At 40.1% G+C, this 13,256-nt stretch overlaps 1 protein-coding gene across 1 annotated transcript; it reads left to right on the forward strand.

The window, feature by feature from the left end:
- The first annotated feature begins 4,780 nt into the window (after positions 1–4,780).
- TM4SF19 (transmembrane 4 L six family member 19) lies at positions 4,781–12,857 on the forward strand. The gene is made up of 5 exons (XM_048506200.1): positions 4,781–5,388; positions 8,430–8,507; positions 9,510–9,691; positions 10,634–10,823; positions 11,428–12,857. Exons 1-4 carry the CDS (start codon positions 5,212–5,214, stop codon positions 10,821–10,823), a joined length of 627 nt encoding a protein of 208 aa, XP_048362157.1. The 5' UTR covers positions 4,781–5,211; the 3' UTR covers positions 11,428–12,857.
- The last annotated feature ends 399 nt before the right edge of the window (positions 12,858–13,256 follow it).

The raw sequence follows: 13,256 nt of genomic DNA on the forward strand, positions 1-13,256 counted from the left end.
TTCTTAACCTGTTGATTGTAGAAGCTCTCTCCTGGAACACAAAAGGAAAAAAGTTTTATGCGGAGACAAAATTGCAGAGACCAGGAGTTTAGCTATACCACTTCCTGGCAGCACTTTCCTTTTCAGTTTACCATACTGCAAAAACCTGAGAAAGTGGCGTATCATACTGGTCCATAGTGGAACCTTAGCATGTTTTAGTAATTCACCCCGGTTTCAAAGTTAAACTCTGCTTCCCATGATCATACTTCCTACAGTTCGCAATTTTCCTAAAACAACTTTTAAAGAGTCATCATGATGAGGAAGAGCTTGGGAAAAAGAAACATGATTGTGGTCTCTGGGTGCACTAAATCTTGTGCAACTCTTACCAGATGTATTTTTTAAACCGGAAGACTTGAAGACATGCATGAGTTGGGGTGGGTTATTGATATGGGAGTGCTGAAATTATCAAGGGACAGGCTTGTGTTTCATGGCAAATGGGTTTTTAAGAGCGAACTTCTGTCCTTAGGGAAAGTAGGATTGACTGACACATCATTATCAGAGTTTGGGCAGAGGAACAGAACAGTTGGTCTGCCAGCTGCATCTTCTCCTGATCCCTGCATGTCCAGTTCAGTGATGAGACTATATTTGTATCTGTCCAAATCTCATGGTTGATAACATGGCACAATCTTTGTCTGCATTGCCTACAGGAGCATTAGTGCCATTAGCACTAATGAAGTTTTACATGTAGTTTATTTTTATAAGGATATTTTTACTTTTTATAAAATATAGCTGTCAAGGCTGGGATTTTGAACAATCACATCTTTGAAGGAAATCAGATATAATTGGTAGAGTACCTAAAATAGAGACCAGTTAAAGAAAATTAGATGTACAATCTCTGAAATAGAGACCACTTAATTAGTCTTAAAGGTGTAATAAAAACAAAAGTGAGACTTATGGCATCTTAAGGACTAATGGATTTATTCTTATGTAAGAGTCTGGTTCATCAGATGCATGTGTCAGAGAGAGGGAAAGTTGTGGATCATGAGATTAAAATGTGCATTTGTTAATTCCACTGTACACAATTTCTTCCCCTCTGTGATCTAGGATGGATTCCATACAAGATAAATATAATGTCTTTAGGATGTTATAAAAACATGCAGTTTGCCATTTTGTGTTCCCATAGCATGGAAGAATGCAAGCATTGCCAGCAAAAATAGACCTTTTCCCCCACCTGCTGCATAGACCTCTTGTCAGTTTCACAGTTGTGTACACAATTTTGTGTACTGCAGAGGATTTTCTGTGAAGATTTCCCACAGTTTCCTCTGCTTGCAGTTCATCCATTTGCTATTTCACCGTAAAAAACAGATGAATAAAGTTTGTTTTGTCTAGCATGTGTTGTTTTTCCTTTTTTTTTGTTTTGAGAGCAATATCTGCAAAGATACAGTGACACAATTAGAGAAGCTGCAATATGTGCATATTTGTGTCACTGTAGCTTCACAGACAATACCCTCAAAACAAAAAAGGAAAAATGGCACATGTACAGGATTGCTAGGCAAATCAAACTTTATTCATCTACTTTTTACACCGAAATTGCTCGCAGGTGAGCTGCAAGCACAGAAAATCTCCTTGGGAAATCTTCATGAAGAATCTGTTGCAGCACATAAAATAGCAGGTGCAAGTGGTAAAAATGAAAGTAAGAGGTTTGGGCAAGATAAATAAAGTGTTTCCTGCCTTCTTGTGTTCACTTAGCAGGCAGAAAACATCTTCAACCCAGGTTGTGGGGAAAATATTGCTAGTTCAGCTATTTTTAAAAAAAATGGGTTGAGAGGAATATAATGGGCTGAAGTCATTTTGGGATAGAGAGGGCTCTGCAAAGTTCTTCCCCCCCAAAGTTTTTATAACATCCTGAAGATATTATATTTCATGCTGTGCGGAATCCATCAAGAGCTGGAAATGTTTGGAGGTTGGAGCCTAGGGAGGACATGGTTTGGGGAAGGGGAGGGACCTCAGCAGGTTGTAATGCTATAGAGTCCGCCTTCTAAAGCAGCCATGTTCTGCAGGGGACCTGATCCCTTGAAAGCTCATGCTGCAATAAAGCTGTTAGTCTTTAGGAGGGCACAAAAGTCTGGTTTCTTGTTGTGACAACAGACTAACATGTATGCCACCCACTCAAATCAGCAATAGGGTTTATTCTGAGCATATGGTATGTTGCAACCTTCCTTTGAATACAACCACCCCCTAAACCCAGTTCCTCATGGAAGCAGCTTACTCATTTCCTTGTGTGCTATTTTCCACTCAAACTGAGTTGTTGAAATTGCCAGTCAGAGAGACGGGACATGTGATGAATGTGTAAAACAGGATAGTCAGTGAATGTGACCATCTAGGGAGAAAGCAAGTGGGTTGCTGCAGCTCAAAAATTATAAATAGTCATAAATGTTTGCAGCCTTACCTACAGACATCTCGATAGGTTGAAGGAATGTCAACATTGCCAACCCAGGCCTTGTCGTAGGTGGTACCACAGGCTCCTTTCACCTCCATTACTGAATTGCATATCTCAAAGGTAAGTGGAAATGGTGAAGAATGGTTTTCCATTGAAGAATAATTCTAGCACAGGAATATCCAAGAAGGTCAAAGATGTACCTGCAGCAATTGTCCTGCTGAGCTGTAACCATTATGTGCAGACAGGTTCTTGAGTTTCTGATGCATGTACAGTGCTAAAGGAAAAAACCAATTAAAAATTGCCTAGGCAAGTCCTTTATTCTAAAACTTGGAATGTTTTACAAGTGGTAGCACAAAAATAGTCCTCAGGACACACCTAGCAATAATCTATAGTAGTTTAATGCAGCATTTGATATGTAAAAAGAAGATGCTCCAAAAGGACTCTGGCTTCCCTCTATAGGAAGATATATATTTGTAAGAAGATTAGTTCTGGAATTTAGGATGTTGCCAACATCTAAGGGATGTTGCCAGCAAATGTAGTAGCTGTTTTGTAGGTGTGGGCCCATAGGTCAGTGGTAGAGTATCTGATTTGTGTTCAGGTTCAATCCCCAGCACCTCCTGTTAAAAGAATCAGGTTGCAAATGTTGTGAAAGACCTCTCTACCTGTTTTCTCTGAAGATATCAGTTTTATAATGTTGAGATCTAATGAGATAGAGTTGATGGGAACTTATTTCTTATTTGAGGTTGAATCAATCATGTAAGAATAATAGTAACAGTAAGAACATTAATTTGTTAATGATTAACATACAAGAAACTGCTTATTATTGATGCTTTAGAGCCATTGCCAGAAGGCAGTGAATTTTAAAACTGTGTAATGTTCTCTCTAATCCAGGGGTCCCCAAACTTTTTAAACAGGGGGCCAGTTCACTGTCCCTCAGACTGTTGGAGGGCCGGACTAAAAAAAACTATGAACAAATTCCTATGCACAAATGATTGCAAAATGTTTGATTTCACCTTTCAGCCTTTCTGTCATGGTCTATTTTTAGAACAGTGACCAAAGTATGTCAAGTACAGGGTGGGCTCCAAATATTGTTGGGGAGGCTGTGGAATACCTTCCCCTGTAAAAAAAAGCAGAACTTTCCCAATGAAGCATTCCATCTAACCCAGGATCAGGTATTTTCCTGGGTTCTTTCCTCCCTCTAGCCAACCAAATAGCGATTAGCCAGCCTGGCTGATGACCAATGGGAGTGAGAGAAGCGGAACAGAAAGCCTGAGAGCAACACATGGAGTAGCCGAGAGGGAAGGGTGGAGCAGGAGTTGCCACGTGTAAGGTTTCCAACTCTGGGTCAGAAAATTCATGGAGATTTGGGGGTGCCATCATGTAATTGCAATCAACAGCCGTTGGGGCCGGTTCCTCCTCTCGCTCGAGCCCCCACTGCACATGAATGGAGCCATCACCGCCATGCCTGGCGGGCCGGATAAATGCCTTCAGGGGGCCACATTTGGCCCCCGGGCCGTAGTTTGGGGACCCCTGCTCTAATCATATCAATTTTGTAATATTGAGATCCAATGTGCTAGAGCAGGGGTCTGCAACCTGCAGCTCTCCAGATGTTCATAGACTACAAATCCCTTCAGCTCCTGCCAGCCCCTGAATTGGCCATGCTGGCAGGGGCTGATGGGATTTGTAGTCCATGAACATCTGGAGAGCCACAGGTTGAAGACCCCTGTCTAGAGTTAATACTCATACAGTTCCTGGGTAGCTGTATTATTTTTCTTTTTTTCCCTGATCTATACTTTTTTTGTCTGTCAATTTTAATGAGAAAATTAATAAAAATATTATTTTAAAAAGTATATCTAGCTGAGACTCCAAACCCCAGTGATGCCTCTCAGAGTAGACACTACTGGTAACAGCATAGTCCTAAACAGAGTTACACCTTTCTTTGCCTATTCTCAGAGAAGGGTATATTTTATTTAGGATTACACTGTAAGGGTTTGCCTTAGTATAACTCATTATCATGTGTACAAGTCATGTAACTTTAAATCCAAATACACATTTTTTCCCTCAGACGAGACACACTGCCTTGATGGTGCAGTGCAGTAGATTATGAGAAGTTCCTAAACTCAAATGCTGCCTGAGTCCTTCTACAATTACTGTGCCAGTCAGTAGCAGATGAGAAGTTGCAAATAGTTAAGTAAATTATACAAGCATAGGGGAAAATAAGTCATACTGGATCGCATTGGACTAAACATCACAGATTTTGGAGCTCTTGTTTTAAAAAATCAGTGGTGCTATGGGACTTTGTAAGAAATGGATGACTAAGCATTATGCATTATCAGAGTCTTTCTTCTGGCAGGAGGAAAAATAGCAAAAAATAGAAAGCCTCTTCTATGAGGTTTTAGTAAAAGTCTAGTTAGAAGTATTTGAATAGGAAGTGGTTATGCATTCCTAGCCCTTTTGAGGCTGAAGGGGTACACAGCCCACATAGGACAAATCAATGGTTTGGATCTATCGGAGTGTTTTTGCAGATTTCCACCTGTAGGACATAATGTTCTCCCTTTCCCCCTCCTACTGCAGCCTGAAATGCCCCCTTAAAATATAGAATTTTGGAGGAGTTATTAGTGGCTGGCTGCAGAGTATGTGGGGAGGTAAGAAAGCTGAACTCTGCAGAAGAAGATCCAAGCTATTGTTTCTCATGTGAGATTAACTCAAGTCAGACTGGATTGAAACCACATGAAGAACACAATAACACTTCTTCCTTTCTTCACTCAATTTTGCAGGGCTGTCTGCTGGTGATGTGTGTGGGGACGTGCAGTCGAATTTTAGGCCCATGTCTCTTTACCTTGAGTATGCTTTCCATCGTTGCTAACATTTTCCTACTCTTCCCCAGCTGGGAATGGCAATATCTTACAATGGGACGCATCACTAAAAATGCTATTATAATACCAGGAGTGTGGGGAAGTGGACTACTGGTAAGTGGACATGTCAAGTATTTATCCACCCATTTTCCCGATTTATTTAGATTACACTACTTGCTGGACAATCCTGATCCTTCTCTGTATGATAGTGGCAGACTTTCTTCTGGAAATTACTAAATGCCAGTAGATTTCCTTCCACTTAACATTTATTTCCTGTACTGTATATGTTTTTTAATCAGTTTTTTACTATTGTTGTACTGTTGTCCATGCCAATAAAGGCTTGCTGATTGATTGGTATCCACCCATTTTTTAATCTTGCATTCCTAATAGGGAACTCAGGATGGCATACATAATTCTCTGTCGCTTTTTAATTTTCTCAACTACTCTTGGCTCAGGGTCATCTGATGAGCTTCACCGTTGAGAGGGGATTTAAACTTCAGTGGCCCTAAGACTAGTTTGATACTCCAGTCTATTACTACACAATATTATCAACTTCATGCTTAAAAGAGGCTGCTTAGCAGATATTTCTTCTCAGGGAACCCTTGGAACAGTAGTTTTGTGAAGGGAGCTTGGGTTTTCTAACAGCACGTACTTGAAGTTTACATTGGTAGAAAGCTAACATAATTGTTCAATGTAGATAAACATTGCATAATTAACCTCTTAAACTCTTCCCACACTATTATGCAAAGTGTACTCCAACTTCACTTTAGCTATTGTGCAAGTGGTATTCCAATTCCAAAAAAAAAAAAAAATCCACTCTTACTGTTTTTGACACTCAGGGTGGAAAATAATCTGGGGGAGGGGGAATCTCTCTGCCACTCTCTAAATCACCTGACTGGGTGTACGTGTAATATAAGTTGAGAGTGTTATAAAACACTCTTTTAAAAGAGTGTTATAAGTTATAGAGTGTTATAAAACAGCATGTGATTGGATTGGGGGCAGAGAAATTAACTTTATTGCTCATCAGTCATTATTTTGCCAACTGTATTCATCAAGGGGTAGAATGTTATTTCGCAGTGCAGTTACAATGAAGGATCTGAAGAAAGCATCACAAATTTACAGTTATTTTTTATGGTGGTGGTTTTTTGCTTTCATAAGCCACCTTTCAGACAAAAGACAAATAAGAACAAAATATTAACAATAATTAATGAACATAAAACCAATAAAATTGAAAATATGATTACAAAATACAGTTACATATTGTTAATAAAGCTAATTCTGAATATGTCCCCATCTGTGGATACTTAAATTTAGAGACTAGTACTATGTATAGACAAGCCAGGTCTTTCAATAAACCTGAGAACTCCAGAAAAATTTGGGGAAAAATAGTATGTTGGGGATAAGCCCCCTTTCCAAATGACAAAAGCAGAGCATGTAGCTTTGAGATATGGGTGCCCTCTGAGATCTCAGTATCTAATGTAGGGGTTGCTGGAAAAACATATAAATATTACCAGCCTTCAAGTCTTGGTTGTGGAAAGGGCCTTTTCCGTTATTGTTTTGGCCTTCCAGTCTATGTCTGCTCCCTTCTCTCCTGCCCTGAAGGGAGATCTCTTTAAGGTCATACTTGGCAGCAACCACCAGGTGACACATTGCATTCATCCAGGCTCAGCCATATTCACTTGGCAACCCACTACTATTCAACAGCAGCCTCCACATGCAAGCCAGTGTGGTGGAGTAAGAGTATCAGACTAAGATCTGACAAACCCAGATCTGAATTCCTGTTCTGCTAGGAATGGGTGATTTTGAGCCAGTCTCACTTAAGCTCTGCATAACCTCATAAGACTGTAGTGAGAAGGAAATGGAGTAGAGGAAAATGATATGAACTGGTCTGGGTCCTCACTGGGGAGAAAGGCAGAGTATAAATGAATTCAATAAATAATAGATAAAGCTGAAGACTAGGGTGGTATGGAGGATTTAATGTACTGGAAGGAGAGAAGGAAATAGTGAAAGCAATGATAAAGGAGGTGCCAAGAGAAAGGAAAGAAGAAATGGGATAGGAAGGGAGATACAGGGGAAAATGAGATGTGGATCCTTATATCTGGAGACTGGGGCCTGTACAGAGAAAACAGACTTTTCTACAGTCTTACCCCACCCAGGTTTGCAGTAAAAAAGAGGAAAGCCTCTTTCCCTGAGATTTCTCCTCTCCAGTGAGTTCCTTGTGGGTTCCCTGCTTGAGGTAATGAAATTTAGTATTTATGCTGATTTCAGAACTGCAATATCCACACCCCCAACTGTATCAATGTCATAAAAGAGTATTTTGAAACTGGGCTTTACAAATAGTAAACATATATGCATTTAATGCCCATCTCCAGCTTGGACTACTATCACCTCCATATTGGATTACTATAACTTGCCCTGTGCAAGGCTGCCCTTGAGATTGATTTGGAAACTCCAACTAGACCAAAATGCAGCTACATGGGTCCTTATGTGTGACAAGCATATATCCATCTAGTGTCCATCAACTGCACTGGCTTCTGGTAGAGGTTTTTGGTATTAACCCTTAAAGTCATAAGCAGTCTGGAGCCTTCGTATCTGCAGGACTGCCTTTCCAAATACACTCTCCAGAGAGCACTTTGCTCCATGAAGTGGTCCCTGGCCCAAAAAATAGCTGGCTGTCCTTGTCCAGGGCTAGAGCCTTTTCAGATCTGACCCCAACTTGGTGGAATGCTCTGTCAAATTAGACTCAAACCCTGCAGGATCTATTACAGTTCCACAGAGCCTGCAAGACAGAACTGTTCGATCAGGTCTATGGTTGAGGGCAGCAACCATGTCCAACATGGCTGGCTTCCTTTTCCCTTCTTTTCCACTCCTTCTCCTTCCCTTTCCCCTTTAATTCATTTCCATTAGTTAATTATTGGTCATTCTGGTGCCACAGTACTGATTGGAACTGGGTTGTTTTAATTATAAATCTATTGTTGTAAGCCACCCCTGAGCCTGTCTGAGGGAATGGCAGCCTATAAATAGAATTATAAATAAATGATGAGGAAAGAGAACTCCACTTTTTGATTTTAAAAAGTAAGAGGGACCCTTCAGGAGCTCTAACCATGATTCCTGGAGAAGATGGCCACTAATTTTGAATCTCTTCTCTTTTACAGGTCCTCCCTGGCGCCATTCACATCACAGCTGTTGGGTGGAGATGGAACAGTGTCCGCAACTCTGGAACTTGTCAAAGTGTAAGATTGTGGCTCATCCCACTGATGAAAGGTTTAATAGCAGGGTTTAACTGTCTGATTTGTGTGACCTTTGAACTCTGTGCCATTCAGAACTTTGCCGGTTTTCATGTTACAGCAAAAGTGACAGTAAAAAGACACTGAAGAATTCATCATTTTAAAAGCAAGCGAAAAGTGTCTGGCAATTGGCAGGGAAAAAGCTGTACATATATTTTTCTTGAACTTCAAAGCAAAGAAGCTTTCTAAGAACAAGGATGTATTGATAAGCATAGCTTTTTTCATTCCCTGGTCTGGAATGAAAGACAACAAATAATGCTGAACTATTACAATGCCTCCAATATGGCCAATGGAAATGTCAGCCCTTGTACCAATGATATGAGGTGTATTAAACCATTTCTTCAGACTAGGCAAGAACCAAACCTGAGTCTGCTAAGTAATGACTGAAAGATCTGAGGACAAAGGATTTTTATTGTTCCCATAAAAGTCAGAACAGGACAAAGTACAGCTTTCTCAGTCATAGACAAATCATGAAACATGATCCAAAGGAGTTTTGTTGTGGTTGTTGGGTTGGAGGGGGAAGAGGAATACAAATTCAGTTTGGTAAAAATCGTAGCTGTAAAAATAGCCAAAAAACCCTTAAAAGTGGAAACAAATATTTTTGATAAAAGAGTATTGCCTCTCAATTGAAGAATTTGAGGCACAAGATTCCAGTTATGGTTTCCTTTGGATTGTAAGTTTATCATATTTTGATCAAAATCAGTTGAAGCTACATTGAAAAAATTATGGAAACCTTTCCCCAGATGAGACTTGAAAGAAGGGCAGGGCGGACTTTGTATGAGGACAGTGTTCTTACTTTTCTTCCAAATGGTTCCCCTGACCAGTTGTTGAGTCATAATTACTGTATTTGCCAGTCTGTGATACATTGCTAGAGAAATGAGGTTAAATGGTACAACTGAAGAGGTCTCACATGATCGAGATTCATTTCTGTGTCTCTTTTGCCCACAGATGTTTCTCTCCATTGTATTGTCAGCACTGGCTTTGCTGGGATCAGCTGCTTGCTTTGTTTTGAGCGGTGTAGGTGTAACAGAAGGACCGCTCTGTCTCTATAATTCCACCTACAATCAAAGGAAGATTCAGCAGTGGGATTATCCATTCCGCATTATGGACACTGCAGACCTGAGTAGCAGGTAAGGAGACTCAGAATTCTTGGGCCAGCGCCCAGCTTATATCAGAGCCCAAATGGAAATTCAAAGAGTGATCACTTTTTCGTCAGTTATGAAACACTGGAATAATCTTCCATAGCAGTAAAAAGGATCTGTGAATGGTGTCTTCATGTAAACCAAGAAGCAAGGATATCCATATAAGGAAGAGGGAAAAATTAGACCACCAAACTGGCAATCTTTTTAAGCCTGAGCTGGCCCAGAAGAACGAACCTGTGGCATGAGCCTCCTGTTCACAATGGTTTTTGTTTTCATTTTAAGTTATTGTTAAACTGCTTTGAATCCCCACTGTTTAAGTGTTCAGATGGATCAATAAGATACAGGAGCACTGCTACAGTCAGGGGAAGTTTGCCCCTTCATCATACTGGGAAGAGTCCTGACAAGTTGCTGCCCAGGTGGCCTCCTTACCCACTGTTCAAACTCTGTCATAAACTGCCATAATGGTGTGTCATCCCATCCTCAGGACCACCTGGTTCAAATGCAAGCAGGAGGAGGATATGATGGGTAAACTATTATCACTAGGGACCAGGTCTGAACCTAGCAGGCCCTGAAGGACTGTTCAGTTCAGTCTGCCCTAGCTAGATCTAGTCTATAATCCCCTTTTCCTACAGTGACCAATGTATAGGCCAAAATGTCACAGAAGGCCTATAAACAGAGACAGAGGCCAAAGCATTCCCCTGTTGTTGCATCCCAGGAAGTGAATTTCAGAGGTACTAAAGTTCCAATAATCTGTCATTAGTATGGGAAGGCCATATCTGATAGTAAAACCAGTAAAGCAGTAGATAGCACTTTATGTCCATCTCCCCAGGAAATTCAACTACCTTTTGTTTTAAATGCATGCACAAGGAACATCTCCCTGTTGATCTTTTTCCTTTATAGCATTGTTCATTCAAAATCTGTTTCTTTAAGGGCTCAGAATTACTTGTACGATCCTACCCTTTGGAACTCAGTTTGCATCGAGCCCCACAATGTGGTAGCCTGGAATGTTTATTTCTTCTTCACCCTTCTAATCATCAGCATGGTTGAGATGGTCCTGGCTGCTCTTCAGATCATCAATGGGTTTTTTGGATGTATCTGTGGCTTTTGTGACAAAAAATAGGTAATATGATTCAGAAGCGTTTCTTGTTGTCTACCTTTCTCTTGCTGATCCTTTGCTAGATGCATGGTCCATTTTCTCCATCCATGATCCATCAAGAGTATACTGAAGTAAATGGTAGTTCTAATTATAGCTTGGTTGCTAAAATTCCTTCTTCTTTTGTAGTCATATTAAGGAAGAATAACCAAAACAGAATGACCAAAACAGACTTTGTCTTGATAAATTAGTGGGAGAGGTCCAAGATGGGAAAGAATATGAATCATTGAAGGTCCATTGCTGCTGAGATGACCTGGAAAGGTTTTGTACTAACTAAAGGTTTTGTACTCCACTTCCATGGAGAAAGCAACAAAAAATCAAATAGAAAATGTCATAATTTAAACAAACTCCTGCTGTTGTGTTTAGAACTGTGAAAAAGGCTGATGAGAAGTACTATGAAACTCAAAAGCTTACCTGCTCAGTTGGTGCAATATAAAAAATATGATTTTACCTATTTTTATATTTCCTGTTCTTTTGGATGAACATGGCAACCACTGTTTTATACATCTCTCTCTATATGAACCTATAAAGAATGATCTATGTTTGTAATCAGTGGCTTTTGTTGTTGCAGGTTGTTCCATATCTGGTTCTTGTGTTGACTGTGAAGAATAAAATGGTGCTTCCCAGGATGTAATCAGCTATCACTCATCCTTCAATGGAACATATAACATTATCTTCCACAGGAACCTATAAGTCAGCCACTGACAGCTAACCGCTGCCACCAAGATAGATGTCACTGTGGCATTGAGCTGTAGGCAGGAGATGGGATTCTTAAGTCATGATGAGTTGAACCCTACCATTCTGATCAGCTACTCAGAATATTCTTGTGGTATAACAATCCTTTCCAGAGTAATAGGATGCAATTCAATGTTTTTAAAATTAAGTATTCTGATATGTATTTATTTATTTAAACACACTGAAATTCCTCTACACACCCTTGATTCTTGTACTAAAATGGCAACTGTTATTTCTTTTCTAATCCCCAAAACTCCTGCTAGATGACATCAAGGTACAAAGTATCTCTGATACAGGAGACACTGACAGGAGGATTTGGCATGACGTCCAGGCTGTATCAGGCTCTCTAATGGGGCATCCTACCCTTCACGTAGCCCCCTACAGTTAGAAGGTCAACTCTGGTGAGTTCATGCTGCTTATGGACAAGCCCATGCTGTGGTTTTGCAAGTGGAAAGAAGATCCCATGCAGCTTCAGTACATTAGTTTGAGGGAGGACCCAAGTTGCATTCTTCAGAGCCAGGGAAGCTAGAAACACACAGAACTTTCCCAGCAAAAAATCAAGCCTGATGAGGGGCAACACCTCTTTCATTCACATGTGAGATGCTTGAGTTATCCTGATAGACTCCGGAAAAGGGAATTGTCTTCCTTAATGGTTTTCTATTGTCAAAGACAGGCTGATATGGCAGGAAAAATAAAAATATGGATGAAACAGGATATGGGACCAGCATGATCTTCTCCTCTACTGAAAGAGCCAAGCAGAATATCTCTTGAATATTTAGTTATTTATTCACAAAATGATGGATTGTAACCTAACTGCATTAGTGCAAAGGCATGCCACTCAAGGCAGATATGTTCACTCCTGTCTTTATATCACCTGTACACATGCTGATGGTTCCTAGGCAGCAACCAAGAAAATGTACTTGTAAATACCCTAATTAAGCTTTGCTCCTACCTCAAAACATTAATACTGATGACCACTACTTTCCACCAATTACAATATTTTCTTCACATTTGCTGAAGTTGAAGGGCAAGTCGTTGCACTTCATTTTTTCAGCAGTAGATTTAAGCGCACATGCTTTCCAATACACTGTAATTGTGATAAGCATGTGCTATGCTTCTTCCTATATGATATTCCAAGGCATGACAGAAAACGGTCACTCCCTCAAATCATTGTTTGTGTAGTTGAGGATGGTATGGTTGTTGAAGTCCACTGTGAAAGCAAAGAGGATGAATTTAAACTGTTGAACTTTCATGTGCCAAAATATCAAATAAAGTTATTTATTTTTCTTAAAAAAGGAAATTCAGTGAATGATATTGTTCTAAAATGATATTGTTCTAAAAATGATGTGTTCTAAGACTTCCAGAAGCCACATGCTTCCACACTACCTGTTTTTTCTGGGATTTATGCCATTCAGTCACTCATTTATTCCTGAGAGTCCAAACAATATTAATCCCAAACCCATTCATCATCATTCCTGTTTCTCCCATTCTTACCTCATTTTTCCCAAATGCTGATTTCCTATGATTTTGTGAGCTTCTATCCTAATTGCAACATAATCCTCTTTTCGCTCTTGTTCTCAGAGGCGTAGCTAGGGAAAATGGAGCCCGGGGGAAACCTGAGTTTTCTGCCTTCCGTACAGGCAGATGCCCTCTCCCACCATTACC

This window comes from Sphaerodactylus townsendi, linkage group LG08 (genome assembly GCF_021028975.2).
Source record: "Sphaerodactylus townsendi isolate TG3544 linkage group LG08, MPM_Stown_v2.3, whole genome shotgun sequence".
NCBI classification, from domain to species: Eukaryota; Metazoa; Chordata; class Lepidosauria; order Squamata; family Sphaerodactylidae; genus Sphaerodactylus; species Sphaerodactylus townsendi.